The following is a 17,529-nucleotide window of genomic DNA, read 5'->3' as shown; positions in this document are numbered from 1 at the left end:
TACAATATTCAAATGCGAAACTTGAAGAAAAAACAAATTTTTAATGTAGCTAAAATCATCAAAATAACAAATATAGGGAGGTACCATGGGGGTTATAAAACGTGCACCTGTACAGACAATTTTCGGGCATCGGGTATGATATCCATTACGAACTTCAAATACAAAATTTAAAACAATTCCGGTAAATAATTTCGCTAAAATCATCAAAATACCGAATATCGGGAGGAACGATTATAAGGGAGCTATACGAAGACGTGGAGTCACATGGCCTATTTTCTGTTTTATGCTGTAGCATCTGTTACGAACTTCAAATACTAAATTTGAAACAATTCCGGTGAATAATGTCGCTACAATCATCAAAATACCGCATATCGGGAGGTACCGTTATATGGGGGCTATACATAGACGTGGACCTACATGGCCCATTTTAAATATCAAAAGTCCTGCAGACATAACACACATTTAAGTAAAATTTTATCAACCTTCTTCATTTTTTTCGGAAGCAAGAATGATTTCCACAGACGAATAGACGGACGGACTTTGCTAAATCGACATAGAATTTTATGCTGATCAAGAATATATATACTTTGTGGAGTCTAAAAGGTATATTTCCAGCTGTTACAAACGGAATGGCACACTTAATATACCCTCCATACTATGGTGGAGGGTATAAAAACACTACAAAAAAATTGTTGCTCTGCGGTATTTTGGCCCATTCCCGGCGAAGCACTTGCTTGAAGTGATCGACACTTTGGTATTTTTTAGTGCCAACCTTGCTTTCCAAAATACTCCTGACGCAATGGTCCAACGGATTGGTATCCGGAGATTTTGGTGGCCATTGTGCGCTGGAAATGAAGCGAGGAGCCTCATTTTGTAACCATTCTTGGGTGGCGCGTATCGAGTGCGATGGTGCTGAGTCCTGGTGGAATGCCCAAGGTCTGCGGGCAAAATGTTTGCGTGTCCAAGGCTTTAATACACCCTCCAGAATATATTCGCGATAATATTTGGCATTTATTCTGATGCCACGGACGATTAATACGAGCGGAGAGCAACCATCGGCTGTTATGGCGGCCCACACCATCACCATGGCCGGTGCTTGAGTTCTGGTGGCTAACCGAAGGTGCACATTTCCAACTGAACTCTTTGGCAAGTAAGCACGATCATTTTGTTTGTTTACAAACTGCTGGACAACGAATGTTTTCTCATCGGAGAAAACCAAATTCGGCTGTTCACCACTTTCGGCCAATTTAGCTCTTTTGAGTCTATTTTCTTTTTGTTGCGGTGTAAGTTCTTGCATTTTTTGGAATTTCAATGACTTTACCGTGAGCAATATTTGCCGAATGGAATATTGCGATATGTTCAGCTCACGAGCCATTTTTCGGCCACTGCGACCCTGGTTTCGATCAAGTCGCTTCTTCACTTTTCGAACCATTTCTGCTGATGTTGCTGTTTTCATTCGTCCACTTCCTTGACGTCAGGCTACGCTACCAGCATCACGGTAACGGTAGCGATGATACGAGACACAAAAGATTTATTCACATTAAAATGCTGGAGTGCTATAACGATAGCCACTTGTGGTTTTCCGGCCAAATATAAAGAAATCACAATTTCTCGCTTGAATTCCACCACGAAACACTTTTTTTCTGGAAAATTCTCACCAAAATGCTAATGAGCTCTCACTGGAATAATTTTTACAGCTGTCGGACGAGTGGTTTAGCAGTCTGAAGTTGGTTGTAGTTTTTTCTTCTCAGCCTGTATATCAAAACCCCATGAGAGTTTCTTAGCCAAACTTTTTTTAGGCCTTTATGTAGGCTTGGTGGCATACAAAGATACTCCAGTATTTTCACAATTAAGGTAGAGTTTGGAATTTTTGTTTTTATTTCTATTTAATTTCGCCAAATTTTGGTAATTCAAGTTCTTTTTAGCTAGAAACTATTTGCGAATAAATTTTTAACATTGGTCTACGTTTCGGTACAGCTCTTACATAAAAATATTTCTTGATGTACGTTATGGCGAGGGCCTTGACCATATTTTTCATTTGGCTGAAAATTTTTATTTAAGGTTCTTTGGAGATAGAAGAAAGTACATAAAAGCATAAAAAAGGTTTGGGGACTTTATCTACAAATCGAGTACTAACAAATTCCTTTGGAAATCTCCACAGCGCAGATTGGCTATTTAAACGTGAAATTATGACAAAATTTGACTGAAAATTCGGAAGAGATGCTGAATCTGCGGAAAGTAAAAAAAAAGGTTTATAGAAAATAAACCAAAAGTGATGATAGTTTTGTAAGGCACATTTTAGGTTAACAAATTTCTTTTGTTCAGAGATTTGCCTTGAAATTTGATCTAGAATAATTCCTCCTTCCCCACTTTCCCGAAAACATGAAGTTTTAAGCGAAAATTAAAATTATGCTTTGTAGGAGAATTTGGCATAAATTCACATAAGGTATAGCTTTAACCCTAAAATGAACGGTTTCCAAGGAACTTTAAATCGAAAATTTCAAAAAAAGTGGAAGTCGGCCTTTAAGACTTTCTTTACTGGTTCTATTAGTTAAACGAATTTTATCTACCATTTTGGTTGTGCCATGCCAGAACCTTTAAAATACTGCATAGATATTCCATAACCTGAATCTACATTGTCAATTTTTTTTATACCCTACACCACAAGGTGGTCAGGGTATTATGTCTTTGTGCATTTGTTTGTAACAGGCAAAAGGGAACAAAATAGACCCAAAGTTCCTTTTGATGATCTGCATAGAATCACATTCTGTGTCCGTCTGCCCATGTATTTTTGTGGACAAAGTACAGTTCGCATTTATTATGAAAATTATGAAATTTTGCACAAATCATTTGTTTGGTCCAAGGATCCAAGATATAGCTCCCATATATATCTTCGTCCGATTTGCATTTTATTGTGCACCAAACGTGTAATATCAGCCCGAATAGTATGGAATTTTGAACATACAACCAAATTAGGCCTGAAAATAAGTATGCCAAATTTGATCGAAATCGGTTCATATATAGCTCCAACATATATATTGTTCATCCGATTTGTTATTTTAGTCCTCCGCAGCCGTAATATACACTTTGTAACAACAATATTTGGGGAAATATATCAAATACAGCTCAGAAATACATTTGCTAAATTTTATCGAGATCGGTTCGGATTTGGATATATCTCCCATATATAACTTCGTCCGATTTAACTTTTATTGTGCGCCAAACGTCTAATATTTGCCCAAATGGGATGAAATTTGGCACTTACGACCGAATTAAGTCTAGTATTTAAAATTTGGTGAAGATCAGTTCAGATATAGCTATAGCTCCCATAGATACTGTTCATCCGATTTGTCATATTTGTTACCCACAGCCGTAATGTGCACTCCGTAACAACGATATTCAGGGAAATATATCAAATACAGTTCAGAAATATCTTTGTCAAATTTTATCAAGATCAGATTCAGATTTGGATATAGCTCCCATATATATTTTTATCCGATTTCAAATTAATTGTGCACCAAATGGGCAATACAAGTCCGTATTTAAAAGATACAAATGCTTCGGCATATTTAGTCCCTTGAACTTTAAATTATAATGATAATCATAGCGTGTATAATTGAATTCTCCAATAACAACTTTTAATTGTTATGCGCAGCTCTACTAAATTAGCAAAGTGGTGTAGGGTATCATAAAGTCGGCCCCGCCAGACTTTAAGACATTGTTTACCTTTTTTTTTTTTTTTGAAGATATCAATTTCTGAAGACGTTGACAGAATTTACAAACATTTTCAGCGAGAACCCACCATGCTTATTACCAACCGATTTAGTGTATGTTTCGTTCTCTAGAAGATCTTAAGTTGATTCCTCTCATTTCCAATACAAAAATAAAACCAAAACAATTGTTTAAGAATTTTTTCATTAAAATTTTTATTCTTTTTGTTTTTTATAAAAATCTCTTTTGTAAAATAAAAATTTGCTAACAACATTTCGCTAAAAAAAATAATGGGGGGAGAAACACAAAAATCATACAAAACACACAGAGAAAAAAAATTATTACGAAAAATAGCAAACGTCGCGACGAAACACAGACAAACTAATAAAACATATACATATGTAACTACTACACAAACATTAGAAATTATTAACAAATATTTTGTCTTTATACAACTTAAATTAATTTAGAACTTAACCACTAAACAGCCTAAATGAATGTGAGAGAGATAGAGAGAGAGGAAGACACGATGAGAAAGAATTAGATTGAGGTGACAATGTAATACAATATGTGTCAAATGAAGATAATAAAAAAATGATGCTAATGACGATGATCTTAGTTTAATTTAATTTTTTAAATTTAATCTGCACAATATGACTGCAGTTCTGAATAGCCACAGGGACGACGACAACACTCATGGACTGGACCGCCAAATGAGGGCCGATAAATGACATCGTCATCGGGTAACAAACGCCTCAAAAGACTGGCACGATTTTGATTGCCAAAGCTTTCGGCTGTAAAAAAAACGAGACACAAATTAGATATTGAATTTTCATTTTAATATTCCGATAAGAACTTACGATAGACATTCGACAGGGAATTGTAACGACCGTTACAAATTGTCCTGATGGCTTCAAATAACGATGTGCTGCAGTAACGCTGACGTGGCACCTGTCGCGTCTGTGTCGTCAACGGCTGTGTGTGGGCAGGTCTTGGCAGGGAAATTATCACAATGAAGCTTATTATGACTAAGAGCGCGATTGTTGTTGAACTTAACGCACGCGATGAGATTATACATTGGGAAAACGTCATCTGGAAAGGAAAAAGAGAGAAAGGGATTTTTGTTGTTAGAAAACTATTTTAAAAAATTAGTAACAAAAAGAATTATTCATGCCAAGGACATTGCCACCCTCAATCGGGAACCTTGTTTGGCTTGCTGTTTACATGTTATACATGTTATATATATGTTATGGAAAGGTTTGAAGTTATAATCCAGAATTTATATGAGTAAGTATTAAGTTGGGAGTACATATGCAGCTTGAAGTTTCCACATGGCATATTTTGTGACATATCATAAAGGAATGCCAGAGCCGCACTCGAATTCTGCAGTCGTTTTTTCTTTATAATTTGACAAAAAAAATGCCTAGCCATGATTCCAAGCTGTTTATGTACTCACACCTTTAGAGTCATAATCTACGGCTTTTACGATGAACTTTCAAATCCATTGTTGTAGATTCTAACGAGTATAAACGTGGAGCTTTGAGAGGCATAATCGTTAGTTTTTGAGTGAAGCTTCCATAACCGTAAAAGTGAATTTTCATACTTTGAGAGTTAAAGCCATGAAAAATATCGAGAGCTTGTAGAGCTGCAGACATGGATTTTTATCAATGGGTATTATGACGAACTTTCAGAACAAAAATTGTTGACTTTGGGAGAGTATACAAAGTGTGATAAAAAAAACTGCAACCAATTTCAGACTGCTGTCATTTCTAAGCCACTCGTTCGATAGCTGTTAAAATTATTCCAGTGCCAGCTCATTGTATCGTTTACAAGCTTACAAAAGCATTTCGGTGAGAATTTTCCAAAAAAAAAAATATTCATGATGGATTTCTTTATATTTAGCTGGAAAACCACAAGTGGCTATCGTTAGAGCACTTCAGCATTTAAATGTGAATAAATCTTTTGTGTCCCGTATCATCGCTCGTTACCGTGATACTGGTAGAGTAGCCCGACGTCAAGGAAGTGGACGCAAGAAAACAGCAACATCAGCAGAAATGGCTCGAAAAGTAAAGAAGCGACTTTATCGAAACCCGCGTCTCAGTGGCCGTAAATGGCTCGTGAACTGAACTTATCGCAATATTCCATTCGGCAAATTTTGAAAAATGAGCTCGGGTTAAAGCTATTGAAATTCCAAAAAGAGCAAGAACTAACACCGCAACAGAAAGGAAATAGACTCAAAAGAGCTAAAGAGTTGCTTCGCTTGGCCAAAAGTGGTGAACTGCCGAATTTGGTTTTCTCCGATGAGAAAACACTCTTTGTCCAGCAGTTTGTCAACAAACAAAATGATCGTGATTACTTGCCAAATAGGTCAGCTGAAAATGTGCGCCTTCAGTTGGCCACCAGAACTCAAGCGTCGGCCATGGTGATGGTGTGGGCCGCTATGACAGCCGATGGTAGCTCTCCGCTCGTATTAATCGACCGTGGCATCACAATAAATGCCGAATATTATCGTGAAAATATTCATTTTGGCCACAGACCTTACACATTCCAACAGGACTCAGCACCGTCGCACTCAGCACGCACCACCCAAGAATGGTTACAAAATAAGGTTGCTCGCTTCATTTCCAGCGCACAATGGCCACCAAAATCTCTGGATACTAATCCGTTGGACTATTGTGGCTGGAGTATTTTGAAAAGCAAGGTTGGCACTAAAAAATACCAAAGTGTCGCTCACCTCAAGCCGGAAATGGGCCAAAATACCGCAGAGCAACATTCGGGCAACGTTTGACGGTTTCGTGCCAAAGGTGACCAATTCAAACAAATCTAAACTTATTTTAAATTTAATGCTTTTTCCGACATTTTTTGCTTTCATTCAATAAAATGTAAAAAAAAAGGAAAAAAATGATGGCGTTTGACTTTGTTGCAGTTTTTTTTATCTCATCTTGTAAAATGTAAGATCTACACTTTTGATATCTTCTGCGGCCAATGGTAAAATTCTGTGACAAATACTTTTTTGTATAACATTTTTTGATATGCTACGATCCCATTTAAAGGGAGTTTTTAACAATATTTTGAAAGAAAGTAGAAGATACCCCATTGTTGGCTTTCTTGAGGGTTAAAACTTTCAACCAAAATAATTCTTGTATTTTTATCTGCAATATTGCCGGAGACAATATATTCCTAAAATCAACGGATTCCAAGGAATCTTAATTGGAAAATTTCGAAAAATGTGGAAGAGGGGGGACTAGCCCTCTCTATTCAAGTAACTTTGCGTCTAAACTTTCAAATCGCCGAAATACGTACCTCCTATTTTTAGTTATATTTTAATAATCTGCAAGATTTTCCCTGTTATTATAAAAACATTAATTTTTTCGTAAATTTTTATGATTAACTTTTAAAGTCATTTTTATGACGAAATTTGAGACCAATAATCATAAATTTTTCTGTTGAGCTTTAAAGCTATTGTCGTGGATTTTCATGGGGAGGGGTTAAGAGCCGGTTTTATTTTTCAACCTGAGGTTCCTTTTTAAGGACCTTTAACAGTAAAAATTGTGGAGCGTCGCACATTTTTCTTCCCCCAATTTGATACTCTCTCATTACATTGTTTTTTAATGAGTATGATTGTGAGCGTGGACAGAAATACGCTCATTGAAGGCACGCGTGCCTACTTATGCCTGGCTCTGCTTGTTTTATTTCTTTAATAAATAGACGACATAGACCTCATACAATCAAATATTATAATAATATAATTTAATATTAAAAAATAGAAATTAGAAATAGAAATAGACAAACGCACGATGATCTTCCACTATCCATTGAATTCCAACAATGAGAGTAAGAGAATGAACGTAAGAGAAAATTAGCGTTGCTTTCTCTACTATTTCATTATTCATTTATTTGTTTTATTGAAATAAGTGTCAGCCTTAATTTTTTTTCCAAAAATCTACAGTTAAGCACTAATATTTATTTAAAATATTCAATAATAATATAATTATTACATGCTAATATGAAGATCATGGGTTACCAATTCGTTTTGAATATTCATATTTAAAACTTAAAAAAAATTGATTGCATTAGATGATGGTAGCGATACAAGTCTCTAATTTCTATGTGCTGCCCATAATTAGTGCCATAATTCCTTTCCTTTTCACTCTTCTGGGCAATATGATTTAAGCTGGTCATAACCGCAAGGATGTCTACAACAGTCATAAATGGAACCGCCCTCGTTCGCTGTTAGAATAAAAAAAAAACAATAGGAAGAGAGAAAGAGAGAGAGAGAGAAAATGAGTTTTCACCAAACCAAACTAACAGCAACCTAAACATCACACTTACACTTGGACGACACTGAGCGAATATTCTCCCCGCAAATTAGTACCATTAGATCCGCAAGCGATCGACCACAGTAACGTTTGAAATCAATATCCGAACTATTGAATCGGGCTGTCAGGGGATTGGCCTGCAACGATCCTGGCATAACAACGACAACTATCGAGAAAATGATTAGGAGACCAGCCATTAGTAGGGGCAAAGTGATTGCTTGACCATATGTTAGAATGGAAACAGACTTGCTGGTGTGGAGAGATTTTTTCCTGATGAACACCATCTGAAATGATTCAGAGACAATGACAACGGTATGAGATTTTCGTGGGTGTGAGTTCGAGTACTTATGAGGTGAACCTAAAATTTTGGCAACATTTGCGGTATTTTTTTATGTTTTAGATTTTCGGAGGACATACCAGGGGTGGAAAGGACGAAGATATAACCTCTGATTTTTGTATGTAATTATCAGAGATATAATTTTGAATTTCATTGGAGGATAGAAGAGAACTTATTCTAGTCGTTTCAACTATAATTGAGAAGGTTCAATGTGCTATACTTCCCAGCTTTAAAGATAACCTTTGCGAATTTTTATTGTGTATTGTGAATGATATCTGTTTGAGCTATAATTGTGTAGCTATTGAGGTGGGGATCAGAATTTCATAGGTGATTTCAAATTGTTGTTTTATGTAGAGATTATGAGAACCTAGTTCAAATTGTAGAATATCTTGAGGATGTATCCCAACGATAATAAAAGGCAAAATAAGAGACAAAAAATATGGTAACATCTGGTATGAGAATCAAGGTTGGAAAGTAAGGTATATCAATGAAGTTAGTTTTGGAAATGTGAAAAAAACTTTGCCCTAACTTTATTAAGGTTTTTGTATTATTTTGGCCATGTAGAAAAGTATTCCTATAGTTTCAGAAATATATTTTGCAACACTTAGAAGCACTTAGGATTTAGCTTCGAAATTTTATAGAGATCTTTGGATTACATCCAGAATCATTGGATAACAAAATGGGTCATATCGGTTCACTCTTTAAGAATAACTCCGATTTCAAGTATTTTTATACTCCCCATGTAAGGATAACTCCGATTTCAAGTATTTTTATACTCTCCGCCATATTGCTAGGCACGTTTTGGCTGTGTCAAATGATATATATCCCCTATATCATTTGATACGGCCAAAACGTGCCTAGTCAAAAAAACGGTATTTAGACCCTAGGACTCTTTGGACCAAATCCATTTCAGGATATTTGGAGTCGATCAAGCGATTTGATGCAAACTCAGTACATCGTAATATTATTGTCAAACTTTGATTCAGTTCGAAGATGGGCAATATCGGTCCACTCTTTCTGGTACCTCCCCCACAAAATGTCGAAATTTTCAAAAAATAATTTTTTTTTCACAGAACCCGGACAATATCTGTCCACTCGATCAAGTACCTTCCCCACAAAGGGTCAACATTTTGAATATATCGGTTCACTCCTTCTGGTACCTCCCCCACAGAAGGTCAAAATTTTCGAAAAATATATTTTCTGCACAGAAAGACCTGATTGTGCTCCAACTTTGCAAATCCAAATATTTGCTAGGTCAGGTGCGAAAATAGACAATATCGGTCCATTCAACCAAGTACCTTCCCCAAAAAGGATTAAAATTTTGAATAATCGCAACTCTTATAAAATGTGATGTAAGAGTCCGATTATCTTAAAATTTCACACATCCCTATAATTTTATTACCCCAAGGTCGGGTGTTAAGATGGAGTATATCGGTTCACTCCTTCTGGTACCTCGCCCACAAAGGGTCAAAATTTTGAATATTTATTAAGATCATAAAATGCGAAATTAACATCCGATTCCACATAGACTTGTCACACCTAAATATTTATATCAACACAAGATCTGTTATAAAGGCGGTAGAGATCGGACGATTCCTTCTCGTACCTCCCCACAAAGGGTCATGTTTTGAATAACCAAAATGTGTATAAAATCCGAAATAAACATCAGGTTCTCTTTCTATTTCACACATTCCTTTATTTCTACTAACACAAGATCTGTTGTGAAGATGGGATATATCGATACGCTCCTTCTGGTACTCCCCCACAAAGGGTCATCATTTTGAATATCCATGGAGGTTATAAAACGCGAAATTAATATCCGATTCCATTCAGACTTGGTACATCTCAATATTTCCATCAACAAAAGATATGTTATAAAAATGTTGGAGATCGGACCATTTCTTCTGGTACCTCTCTCACATAGGGTTCAAGATTTTGAGAAACCAAACACTCAAAGTAAGCCTAATAAGCGTTCAACTCTCTTCACATTTCACACATATAAAAATTTTTGCTAACACAAGATCTTTTGTGAAGATGATATATAGCTGCGAACCCCTTCTGGTACTTCAGCCTCAAGGGGTCACAATTTTCTATGCTTTATCTGTCATAAATCTAAATATTTCTCTCAACCAGAAATTTGGGATGAATTTGGACTTTATAATGAAGTTACCAATATTGGTATTTGTCCATTCCTTCAGAACCCGCTTTATAGAGGGTCAAGAGTTTGAATAATCATATTTGAATATTGGCTGAGGGTATACGTCTGTCGGTAGAACCGACTGATACTTTTTAACTTGTTATACCCTACAGCACAAGGTGGTCAGGGTATTATGTCTTTGTGCATTTGTTTGTAACAGGCAAAAGGAAGCGAGATAGACCGCGAGATAGGATCTCCATAGAATCAATTTTTGAGTTGATTTATGCATGCCAGTCCGTCTGTCCATGTATTCTTGTGGACAAAATGCAGGTGGCATTTATTATCCGATTGAGATGAAATTTTCCAAACAACATTTGTTTGGCCCAAGGATGAACCCTATTGAAATTGGAGATAATCGGTAAAAATTTAGATATAGCTCCCATATATGTCTTCGTCCGATTTGCCTTTTATTGTGCACCAAACGTGTAATATCAGCCCGAATAGTATGGAATTTTGCACGTACAACCATACAAGCCTGAAAATAAATATGCCAAATTTGATCGAAATCGGTTCAGATATAGCTATAGCTCCCATATATATTGTTCATCCGATTTGTTATATTTGTTACCCACAGCCGTAATATGCACTCCGTAACAACGCTATTCAGGGAAATATATCAAATACAGCTCAGAAATATCTTTGCCAAATTTTATCGAGATCGGTTCCGATTTGGATATAGCTCCCATATATATCTTTATCCGATTTCAAATTAATTGTGCACCAAATGGGCAATACAAGTTCGAATTTAAAAGATACAAATGCTTCGGCGTATTTAGTCCTTTGAACTTTAAACTATAATTATAATCATAGCGTGTATGATTGAATTCTCCCATAAAAACTTTTAATTGTCATGCGGAGCTCTACTAAATTAGCAAAGTGGTGTAGGGTATCATAAAATCAGCCCCGCCCGAATTTAAGACTTTTTTTACTGGTTTTTAATTTATTAATTTTTTTTCTTTATTTTATGGACTCTGGAAATAAATTTTGCACAGTCTGGAGAAAATTTTATTTGCAAAAAATATTTCTTGAATTATATACAAAAAATCCGGATACTCGAATATGTCTGCTGAGACAGCTCAAGGTGAAAAAGAAGTTTTTTTTTCCAACCAAAAGGGGCCATTACAACACCAATGAAGCCTGAAAATAAGTTTGCATCCGAAAAGATTACACAAAGTGTAAAAATTGGTCATGGGAATTTTCCTTACTTGTTGTTATTGTTTACGTTGTTGTTGTTGTTGTAATGGAATAATTGCAAACCGCATTCCTTGTTCTCATTACTCGGCATTTATATTTAACTTTTAACAGACATTCTCATATGCATGCAAATAAACATACACACATACATACGAATGTGTGTATGTATGTAAATAATGTTTAAATATTAACACATACACACTCGAACAATAATCACGGTCCACATTTTATATTATCAGTGACCACCGAGGTTTTGTTGTTTTGATTTTTATAAAGTCCAGCACCCAGACACTTCATCGCATCGCAGGTTCCTGTCGTCGCCGCCACCGCCACCTCCATCGTCGTCGTCTCTTATTTCAATAGCTATGATGGCTGCTGTTATTCCCACCATCTCCATCCCCATCATCATCGCATTACAATTAGCCCGAGCCTGTTTCGGGCGTTTGTGTGTAAATATTTTTATGTGAAATAGCATTTCATTATCAATGAATTATTAACATATTTTTATGAATAAACACTGGTTTTAAAATAATTCATTTAAAATAGAATTCTTATCTCGGCGATGTTGTTGTTATTGTTGTTGTCGCCGTCGTCGATGATTTTGTTCCTTTATTTCTCGGAAATAGTTCACCCTCTCGGTGATACTATTGTGTACATAGCAGAACGCGTGCTTCAATTTTTTCACTTTTTGTTTTTGTTCAAATCCGTTTGACATATTACTACATAAATATAAATACATGAACATAAATATATTTTTAAATAGTTCCTATATACAATTAAAATTAGATGAAAAAAAAAAAACATAGCAATTAAAAAATTGAAATGATTTTGTTTTTAATTTAGTTGATGGCCGTTCATACGTGTTGTTGCGTATCACAAGTACCACATGTCATGGAGAGGGTTTCGAAAGTTTATTGTGGGTCAAACGCGTGTTCGATATCAGTCCACCTTAAATTGTGTTAGACTTTTGTGGCAACAAACTTCTTGTGTTTTATCTGATAAATATTATTTTTGTAGACTTATCACACATTTTGGTGGAAAGTCAGAATTCATCCACAATATTTTTTTGAAAAGGAAATTGAATAAAGACACTATTTCAAATAAAAGTAAGGAACATTAACTTATCTTTGTATAATCCGACCCTTCTTCATTTGGTCTCTTCACAAATCTCTGTATCATTATACTTAAGTCGCTTATGTTTGAAGCCTTTACAACAACTTTTATTCGCTTATGATTTGAACCAGAATAATGGGAAATAAGAAGGACATGTGGATTTATCCTGTCCGTCAATTATGATCAAATGCTTACAAACCTTCAAAAATCTAAATAGAGGAATAATTTGGGATCTCAGTGCGATAAAACATACATACAGACACGCTCAATAAAATTTCATATACCTCATACACGGTGAGATGAAAAAACTGCAACCAACTTCAGAATGCAGTCATTTCTAAGCCACTCGTCCGACAGCTGTTGAAATTATTCCAGTGACAGCTCATTATATTGTTTACAAGAGTATTTCCAGCATTTAAATGTGAATAAATCTTTTGTGTCTCGTACCATCGCTCGTTACCCTGATACTGGTAGCGTAGCCCGACGTCAAGGAAGTGTACGGATGAAAACAGCAACATCAGCAGAAATGGTTCGAAAAGTAAAGAAGCGACTTGATCGAAACCCGCGTCGCAGTGACCGAAAAATGGCTCGTGAGCTGAACATATCGCAATATTCTATTCAGCAAATATTGAAAAATGAGCTCGGGGTAAAGCCATTGAAATTCAAAAACGTGCAAGAACTTACACCGCAACAGAAAGAAAATAGAATCAAAAGCACTTGGCCGAAAATGGTGAACTGCCGAATTTGGTTTTCTCCGATGAGAAAACATTCGTTGTCCTGCAGTTTGTTAACAGACAACATGATCGTGCTTACTTGCCAAAGAGGTCAGCTGAAAATTTGCACCTTCGGTTGGCCACCAGAACTCAAGCGCCGGCCATGGTGATGGTGTGGGCCGCCATAACAGCCTATGGTCGCTCTCCGCTCGTATTATTCGACCGTTGCATCAGAATAAATGCCGAATATTATTGCGACAATATTCTGGAGGGTGTATTAAAGCATTGGGCACGCAAACATTTTGGCCGCAGACCTTGGACATTCCAAAAGGACTCAGCACGCCCAAAGGTGACCAAATCAAAACAAATCTTCACTTATTCTAAAATTTGATGCTATTTTCAAATCTTTTTGCTTTCTTTCAATAAAATTAAAACAAGTTAAAAAGCAGTAAGTTCGAACGGGCCGAACTTTGAATACCCTCCACCATTTCGAAAGAATTTGAAAATGTCAAAAAACAAAAATTCTGTTAAAATCTTAAAAATATCGAATATGGCCGGGGGTCTGTACGACGAGAACCTACATTGGCATTGTTTGTCATAAGCCATTACCATATTCAAATTCGAAACTTGAAATAAACGATGAATAATGTAGCTAAAATCATCAAAATACCGTATATAGGGAGGTACGGTTATATCGAAACTATTCGAAGACCTGGACCTGCATAGACAATTTTCTGTCACAGATTGTAGCATCCATTACTTCTTCTTCAAATACGACAATTTCGGTGAGTATTTTACCTAAAATCGTCAAAATACCAAATATAGGGAGGTACTTACATACGGGGCCTATACGAATTCGAAACTACTCCGGTGAATAATGACGCTAAAATCATCAAAATACCAAATAATGGGAGGTACCGTTATATGGGGCCTATATGAACACGTGGACCTGCACAGACAATTTTTTGTCTTAGGCTGTAGTATTAATTTCGAACTTAAAATGCCAAACTTGAAACAATTCCGGTAAATAATGTCGCCAAAATCATCAAAATACTGAATATCCGGATATGCCGCTATATGGGGGCTATATGAAAACGTGGACGTACATGGCCCATTTACGAACTTAGCCTGCTTACTGGCAAAATAAACATGTGTGCAAAATTTTAGATTTCTATCTCAATTCGTTCGAAAGATTGCGTGATTACAACAGATGGAGAGACAGATGGAATATATCGGTCGATTCCTTCTGGTACTTCCCCACAAAGGGTTATAGTATTGAATAACCAAAATAATTATAAAAACAGAAATAAGCATCCGGTTCCCTTCATATTTCACACATCACATTATTTCTGCTAGCACAAAATCTGCTGTGAAGATGGAATATATCGGTCCACTCTTTCTGGTACCTCCCCCACAAATGGGTCAACATTTTTGAATATCCATGAAGCTCATAAAGCAAGAAATTAAAGTCTGATTTCATTCAGACTTGGTACATCACATTATTTCTATCAACACAAGATCAGCTCAAAAGGTGCAAGATCCTTGCAAAATTTAAAAAAAAAAAATAATTCAAGTAAGTTTTAATATTTGTTCTGTTCTAGAACAGCAAGAATGTAAAACTTTTTACTACAATAACGTAATTTTCCTTATGATATCGAAAAAATAGCAAAATTAAGAGATGTTTGGTTCAGAATATTTTTGGAACAGATCAATTTTTATTGACATAGAATATTTTTTGCGTAAACAGGGGATTGACTGAAATTTCTCCACTTCCCATTTAAAATAGGCCGTTATTATTTTCCTCTAGAATTTGCAAACCAAAATAATGCCGCAATGGCATACATTTTTTACTATCCTTATCCTGATTGAGAGTACCAAAAACCATTTCGAATTCCTAAGATTTTCAAAATTTTTAGCAGTAATTATACTTACTTTTATGGTTTTCGTACTGAGCAATCCGGATGAATGTACTTGAGATGCGACGACTTTTGTTCATTATATAGATGCAGAGACTTGAATGCAAATGTTTCTGGCTTTATTTGTTCTGTTTTTATTTTTCGTTACAAACTAAGTTTAAATTTTAATAATTCTTGGAATTATATACGTGGATGTGATGTGTGTGGCTGTAGATTAAGTGTAAGTTTCCAGAACTCAATGTTACGATTTTTTTTCTTTTCAAATCACTTTCGTTTTTTTTAAGGAACTTTAATTTGGTTTTGCAAATTAAACAAATTTTAAGGATAATTGATTTTTTGTTATTTTTGTTTTCGTTTATTTTTAAAGGAATTTCCGTTTCCTTGATTTAAGATATATATATGTATTTTTTTTTTTTAATAAATCACAAAAATTTCCAAAATGGTTATCACAAATAATAAAATCACAATATTTTGTTTCCTTTTGTTGTTGTTTTTTTTTCTTTTGTTTTTGAAATAGTTTCCTTGGGTGGAAGGGATTAAACTCGGGTTGGCTGGAACTTTTTTTCTTGCTTCAGATAAACTTCTTGGTTAAATAGTTATTTGTTTTTTTTTTTAATTCTTGAAGATCAGCTCAATTAACTGTTACAACGGATTTTCGGAGCAATTATTTGGAGCTACTGCCGCTGTTCTTATTATTGTTGTTGTTGTGGTCTGTCTACTGCCGTTCCAACTGTTAGCGATTCTAGTCTACTGTAGCGAATAGCGCTGAGTGCGAGCAATCCACCGATTCGCATCGAGCTCTACATAGCTCTGGACTGGCTAATCGTTTGCGCTGAGCGTTGAAACCTTCGTGTGGCAATAGCTTGGGTGGATCGTGCTCGTGTCTGTTGTTGGTGCTGACAACGCCTCGAGTTGTTGTTGCCGTTGCTGCTGCTCTGTCGTTGATGATTTCGTGGTTGTTTACAATGGTGGCATTCCCATGTTTGCCGCCCTCTTCCTATGCGCTATGGCTGCTGCTTGCTTGTTGGCTAGCTGTCTGATTCGCTGGCTAAACACTCAACTTGTTTTTCAGTGTTTGGGTTGATTGCTAGGTCGTCCGTCTGCCGTTGTCGGATGGGAGATTTATGTTTGATAATGTTTGTGGGTCCGTGGTAGTTTTTTTTTTTTTTTTTTTGCTCTGGCTTTGCATGAATCTATTTTTAGCTCAGTTGTTTGTTTTTGTTGGTTGTTGTGTTTATTTTTATCACCATTTGTTTACGACACTTGTTGCTGCCACCTAACCTCACTCACTGGCTGCTACTACTGGCTGGCTGGTGACCACGACCGATATGTTGTTGCCACGATTGTTGATAGAACCCCACCAAATTGCCAGTTGTTGCTGTGCAACAAACATTTATTTTTGTTGACTTTTTTTGTTTTTCTTGTGTTTTGATATTCAAAAATAGATAAATCGCCACAACAATTTATCTCTGCCGTCTTCGTCGTCGTCGTCGTGTGTTGTTGTTGCTGTTGGTTTGATGATATATTTGTTGTCACTGCAGAAGTAATGAGAACGGCGCCTTCATTGGACGCCCGTTTCAGTTTAAGGTATGTAGATTGGCGTTTTTTCGCGTGTCTTATGCTCGTTACATTCGCTGGCGTCCAAACTATTTTTAACTTCATAAAAATTTCTATTTGCCGTAAATCATTATCTATTTCGATTCAATTTTCTTTACAATTTTCAATTATGTTTTATAGGTTTTTATTTTTTTTTTTTAATTAAAAATTTTCTATTTTAAGATCGCACATCGCACAATTCATATTCCGCTTTCCGAGAGTCATTGCGTTTGTAGTGTATCCGCCTCCGTTCACAGCCGTCGTACTAAAGATGCTCCGTTCGCTAACGTTTATTTACTTAAGCTGGCAGCTTGAATCAATGAATCTTATAGCAAGTGTAGACAATCCCACCCGGCCACGGCTGCCAGACACATCGTGGCTGTGTCTCGTCGATCGTTGCATTATCACAATTATCAGTTTAAAGCTCTCGCTT

The 17,529-nt window shown here is 36.0% G+C and overlaps 1 protein-coding gene across 1 annotated transcript; it reads right to left on the bottom strand.

Annotated features, from left to right (window-relative positions):
* Positions 1-3,898: 3,898 nt before the first annotated feature.
* LOC101896013 (LIRP) lies at positions 3,899-15,829 on the bottom strand. The gene is made up of 3 exons (XM_005183841.4): positions 15,517-15,829; positions 4,572-4,803; positions 3,899-4,505 (listed from the first exon to the last, which is right to left on the bottom strand). The coding sequence occupies exons 2-3, from the start codon at positions 4,801-4,803 to the stop codon at positions 4,351-4,353; spliced, it is 387 nt and encodes a 128-aa protein (XP_005183898.1). The 5' UTR covers positions 15,517-15,829; the 3' UTR covers positions 3,899-4,350.
* Between the last annotated feature and the right edge of the window lie 1,700 nt (positions 15,830-17,529).

This window comes from Musca domestica, unplaced genomic scaffold (assembly GCF_030504385.1).
Source record: "Musca domestica strain aabys unplaced genomic scaffold, Musca_domestica.polishedcontigs.V.1.1 18, whole genome shotgun sequence".
In the NCBI taxonomy this organism is placed as follows: domain Eukaryota; kingdom Metazoa; phylum Arthropoda; class Insecta; order Diptera; family Muscidae; genus Musca; species Musca domestica.
Note: the sequence above shows the minus strand (reverse complement) of the source record. Positions and strands in the feature narration are given on the sequence as shown.

What these genes read in the sequence shown, in the direction of transcription:
- LOC101896013 (XM_005183841.4), bottom strand. Translation starts at nt 4,803, where the DNA reads ATGACGTTTTCCCAATGTATAATCTCATCGCGTGCGTTAAGTTCAACA. An exon ending in TTCCCTGTCGAATGTCTATC is followed by an intron (nt 4,506 to 4,571) that starts GTAAGTTCTTAT and finishes TTTTTTTTACAG; the next exon opens with CCGAAAGCTTTGGCAATCAA.